The 6000-nt window shown below is 43.4% G+C and overlaps 1 protein-coding gene across 1 annotated transcript; it reads left to right on the forward strand.

Annotated features, from left to right (window-relative positions):
* Positions 1 to 568: 568 nt before the first annotated feature.
* On the forward strand, positions 569 to 2536 carry LOC6644740 (stress response protein nst1). Its single transcript, XM_047011585.1, has 2 exons — positions 569 to 925; positions 1019 to 2536. The coding sequence occupies exons 1-2, from the start codon at positions 569 to 571 to the stop codon at positions 2534 to 2536; spliced, it is 1875 nt and encodes a 624-aa protein (XP_046867541.1).
* Positions 2537 to 6000: the final 3464 nt, after the last annotated feature.

Raw genomic sequence — 6000 nt, forward strand, 5'->3', positions numbered from 1 at the left:
TCAAGATTCTATTCTCAACTTTATAACATAACTTTCTCAATTCGTAGTGAAACTTTCCCCGTTTACCCCGCTATAAAAAGGGCCTTATCGATTCATAAATGACCCCAAAAGCAAAAAAATAACTATCTAGCCAAATGTATCTATGAATATATGTATATGAACGAGGCCCTTTTTTGACCACTAACAACAACAAGAACAAGCAGAGACGGGCTTTCTTAGCTGTGAGGTTACATTTGGGTTATTAATGATGCTTAGCCAAAAAGAAAAAAAAAAACCATTGACCTCTTGGCGAAAACGAGTTTGATCAGAAATATAGAAATCGCACGGATGAAAAGAAAGCAAAAGAGTCTCTCAATGCGGGGATTGCGATGAATAATTCAGAATTCGAGGAAACCGTTTTTTGTTTCTCTCTCTCTATCTCTGATTCTCTCTTTCTTTTCATCTCTATTTTTGGCAATTAACTTTGGGTCAATAGGTCTGATCTGTGGTCTAGAGCTCGCTGGCCAGCGAGCTAATATAAGTTGGTGCTTGAACCTAAAATCATGTCAGTTTAGTTTAGTTAGTCGCGATGAGGAATACTTGGTGCGTCGCATTGACGCTAATCGGTTTGGTGGTCTATCTGAGTGTGGCCTCGGCAGAGACCAGGATCGAGGTGGATGAGAATGGCGATGAGTATGAGGTGAAACGTTTCTTTATCCAGGGCAGGCAACTGGCTGGCGAGGGCAGTCAGGGTCAGTGTGTGGTGACAAGACGTAAGCGTTCTAGTCGTTCCATGGCTTTGCCCTCCAATGTGGCGGTCAGTTCGCAGCAATTGAAGGTCTCGGCTCTGCCAGTGGTCGGTCAATCATCAAGTGATCAAGTCGGAGTGGAACATCGTGAGGGTTTGCTTCAATTGACCGAATTGGATCAGAACAAACATCGTTATGTGACTGTCAAATTGGCTGATGTTGCTGAAGACGACGACGACGACGACGACGACGAGGATGATGATGCTGATGCTGATGATGATATGGAGGAGGCGTCCAATGATGACGCTGATAATGATGACGAGCAGGAGGATGATGACGATGAGACTGACAATGTTGATGTAGTGCCCGGTCAGGTGGCCAAGGCTCAGACATATGTGCCAGCTGCTTTGGCCCTGCCTCTATCGCAGACCAGTGCGTCGGCCCATCTGCCACAGGGAGTCAGTGTGGTGGCCAATGGCGCTTCTCAGGCCAATGTTGTGGCCGGAGATGCTGGCATTGTGGTTGTCCAGTCGCATCAGCCGCCCAAGGTCAATCCCGATACTCATGCCGTATTCGAATTGAAGCCAGTCCGTCAATCCGAATTGCAATCGAGTGTGCCAGCTTATCCGTATCCGTTTGTTCCCAATTGGCCAGGCGACGACGATGGGGATGACGACGACGAGGATAATTTTGATGAGGAGTATGTGGATGATTACTATTATCATCGTGGTGATCTACTGGCTGATCCTTTGGGTGAGTATGAAGCTGAAATCTATACCGAAGAGAAACCCACTACAACTTCGGCCATTTGGAGCACAGATGGCGATGAGGACTATGTGCCGGCTAATAATAATCAGCGGCCCATAAGGAATAAGCAAAAGACTAAGAAGAAGAAGCAGCAGCAAAAGAACAAGCGCAAGCAAAATCAAAAAGAGAATCAAAAGAGAAGGAGGACACAGCAAAACAAGAGGAAACAGGATGCGCCCATGAAAGAGGATACTCAAATGAATGAGAATGGAATGGAACCAGTTCAAGAGCAGCAGATCAAGAAGAAGAAGACCCAGCAGCAGCAGCAGCAACAACAAGAGCAGGAAATCTCACAGGATGAGCACGAAACTAAGCCATCAAAGAAGCCAACTAGTTCCAGTTCCAGCGTGGAGCCAACTAAAAAGCCAAAGAAACCTCGTCCCTCCAGCAGCAGCAGCAGCAGCAGCAGCAGCTCCTCCTCTTCATCTTCCTCTTCCATTAATAAGCGCAAGCCAAAACCGCAGCAGCAGCAGCAGCAACAGAAAAAGAAACGCAAGTCTCGCCCCAGCAGCGGCAGCAGCAGCAACAGCAGCGTCAATAAGCGACGTCGCCGTCCTAGCTCCAGCTCCAGTTCCATTTCCGGTTCCAGTTCATCACGTCCCATTGGCGGCTATCGACGTCGCCGTCCTTCGTATCAATCATCTCAGTCGACTTCACAGCAGCAGCGTCGCCGCCGCCAAAAGCAACGCAAGCAGGATGAGAAACGCCGCCGCCAACAGCAGCGACGCCGCCGTCTTCGCAAGCAGCAGCAGCAGCAGAATAACCGTAATCGCCAATTCTATGGCAATGAGCCCATCATCAATTGCATTTACATCAACAAGGACTCACCCACCACCACCACCACTCAGCGTCCCTTCTGGAACATTCTGGGCCGCGAGGCGGGCCAGAAGGGCGTCGATCCGGTGGCCCAACAGGCTGCCCTTCAGGCCATCCGCCGTAATGGCGGCGGCAGTGCCGATTTCGGTCATCGCAAGCGCACCAATCTGAGATTCGTGGCCTAAAAGTAGCAACGAACGATCTTAGTTTAAATATTTATTGTCCTATTTATTTGCATTTTTTTTTTGTCATACATATTTTTTTTTTTTTCTCTGAATTAATTCAATTAAATATATTTATTTATTTTTGTTTTGTGGTATTAAGTTTTGTTGTTGTTGTTGTTGCATATTTTTGGGGGCTGTACAGGTGAGTGTAACTTGAATCTCTTCTCTTGCCACCAACTAACACTCCCAATTCCCATTGTCACGTGTCCTGTAGCCACCCCCTTAACAACAAAAAATAAAGGAGACGGACTAGTTTCTCCGGATGTATGCCTGACTGCACACAGTTGCCTCTGCTTGGGTGTGAGTGTGTGTGTGTGTGTGTGTGTGTCTGTGTGTGTGTGGGAGGGTCATCAAGAGAATGTGTGGGAAAGAGAAAGAGTTGAAATGGAGATGGACATTCTATATTGTATGTAGTTAGTAGTCGAAAGCCTGACCCTAAGGCATTTCCTTGCCAAGTTGCATACTTTTGCGACTCACTGTCGACTCCATCGATCGATATTCCAGCCATGTCCAGGGCCCAGCAGCCTTTTCGTTTCGTGCCAATTGCGGTGGGGTAAAATACAACAAGAAAAAAAGTATCTAAAAGATACACACAAACTGCCAACAAATTTCACATTTGGTTTGCTTCACGTCTTTGCCCAACGGACAACAAAAAAAAAACCAAAGTCTAAATTGTCATGGAATAAAAATAACTTGGCCATTGTTATGTAATCGTAATTTACTTTGATTTCTCTTACCCCCAAAGTCCTTTTTCCTGCTGGTGACTAAGTTAAAGACATGACATCTTATTTAAATGTTAGATTAAGAGAATAGTACTTATAAACTTTGTTGCCATAGAAATGTTTTGGTTATTGTTTTTAAATATTCAATCAATTGTTACAAACTTTTTCTATTCTCCCCTGCTCCTTGTCACTTCTCTTTAATTCAGGGGCAAAACTAGAGTAAATTTGCTTTTTGTTTGGAGGGTGGTTAGGACATACATATACTTATATCTAGTCATCGGATACCGTGTGACAATTTTTTGCGTTCTTATTCTCTTATTGATTCCTGCAAATGTTTGGACAGCTCTCTAACGGGTCCTTGAACTCTTCCAAGAAGATTTAAATGGGTCCTGTGTCTCGTGGCTCGTCACAGCTGGCACATCGTTTGGAGGAGTTAACAGATCTTAATTTGTTTCTGCGGACTCCCTTCTGTTGTTATCTCGCGCTCTCCTTAAGAAGTGTGCCCCACTTTAGTATTGACTTACCCTGTCCCTCTCCCTCTCCCTCTCCCTCTTTCTCATTCTCTCTCCCTTGTGCTAACTGATTTATGACCTGGCCAGTTAGCCAGTTGTCCAGGATCGTCAGTTTTAAAGGATCTCTGGCAACCCTTGATATGTGGTACGAGGTGCAGCAGATGTTTTTTGTCTTCTTTTTTGTTGTTCCTTGCCCTAGTTACGCAATGATTTCATATACAGATCCTTTTGCCACATTTTCAAAATTGTTGTGGGTGTGTGCTCGTAAAAATAAAAAACCAAAACTAAACGAAACGAATAAGAGGGAGAAAAAAAGGTGCGTCTATTTAGTTCTAATTGGCTTAGATAATTGAACACGATCGATCGGCTGTTTGGGAAAGGGAGTGGAGGGGAAACTAAAGGTGTTGAGAACATTTACTTTAAGAGATTTTTCGTTTTTAATAGATTCACAGCTGTCTGACAGAATCGTTTCGATTCGATTTTTTTTGGATGCTGGACTCAAAAAAATAATAACCAAAAAGAGAACCCCGTTCATCAAGTTAATTATAAAGCGGCACACGACTTGGACTTGGACTTTGACTTGGACTTGGCAGTTGAGCGGGGATCCTCTTTGTGATACTCAGCTGTTCCTGTTGCCCCTAACTTGGCGCTAAATTGGAGTCAACTGTGTCTGGGCACGAGCCACACGAAAAAAAAAAGAACAAGAAACGAACTAACCGCAGAACTGTGCAGCTTGCATCTGGGGCAGGTAACCGGGCATCACTTGAAAACATCCTACACACACATATCATCCTCATCCTTGACTGCTCAACAGCTCAACATGATGTTGCATCGCTGCGGATCGCATCGCATCGCATCGCTGCGATCCGACCAACAGATGCAAAAACGGGGCACGTGCCCCTGTTTCTGTTTTTGTTTTCGAGCCCTATATTCCTATATAAATACCTGTTCCTTTGCTCCCTCGTAGAAGCCTCTCGCTAACTATTCCTGTTTCTCCTTTGCTCAATTTACGACACTTCATGATCATGTTGCCAAAGATGCATTCGCGTGAGGGAACTCGCATCTCCTTTTTTTTCCTGCGATGCACCTGTTTCTTCTCCATTCTTTCTTGTTATTTTTAAGGATTGTAACAAAACGGACAAAAGGACAGGTTCAATGCACTAGGGAGAGAACTACCTACAGGCAGTGGCAGCAGCATCTTTTATCGATCTCAGATAGAAACCGGTCAACGAGAAGACATTAAAGGGAAGTTCTGCTAATTCTTGACATGATATCCTTTAGTTTGGCTTGGAGGATATCTGATACACTCTTCCCACTTTCTGTATTTAAATGATAGACCTATGAATTCTATTTTAATCTAAACTCATATAACGTTGTCAAGTAAATCTACTTGTAAATACATATTTAAGTAGATTTAAACAAAAATCAATTAGTCCATTTGTTAGCTTAAGGCCTAGTAGCTATAGCTAGTAAGAAGATTGGCTTTAATTTACAATCACTGCCCAATCACAGTATAAATAAATAAATAAATAAATAAATCTATCTATAGAAAACTTCTGTAATCATTGCTTTGAGTTCGAGTTGGAGTAGTTATTATGATAAGCAAACATAAATACTGAAAATTCGCTTCCTTCGCTTGTAATTCGCAACTAGTTTAAGGGTTACTGATTAGTAGCCAACTTTGTCTAGTAATCAAACTAAACTACTAACTACCTGATAAGAGCAAATTGTGTTGTATCTAGAGAGGATCTTTAGTAGAATTTTCGGTGGTAACTATGTGTGTCCAACTGACGTTATTTTTAGGGCCAAAAGAGGAAAGACATGTGCATGACTGCTTAATCTAATTTAACTGCATTGTCGGGGACGAGAAAACAAAGAAGCAACAAAAATTGAAAGAGAAAATGCAATAAAAAACAAAAACCACAAAAGAAGCGAAAGAAGAAAAATAAAGGAAAAACCTGCGGGAATGCAACTGCGACTGCAGGACAAGATAGACCCGCAATGCAATTAAACAAAGTGATCATCATGATGATCAAGATGATGATCATAATGATGATGATGAGGGTGAAGAAGAGCGGGAACATTCAACCGCAGTGCACCACCGGAAGTGCAGATAAAGATAGAGAGGGAAAGGGAGAGAGAGAGAGAGCGAGCAGCCGAGACAACAGGGCAATGAAGAATTCAAGTTGGC

The sequence above is a fragment of the Drosophila willistoni genome, assembly GCF_018902025.1.
Source record: "Drosophila willistoni isolate 14030-0811.24 chromosome XL unlocalized genomic scaffold, UCI_dwil_1.1 Seg142, whole genome shotgun sequence".
Classification (NCBI taxonomy): domain Eukaryota; kingdom Metazoa; phylum Arthropoda; class Insecta; order Diptera; family Drosophilidae; genus Drosophila; species Drosophila willistoni.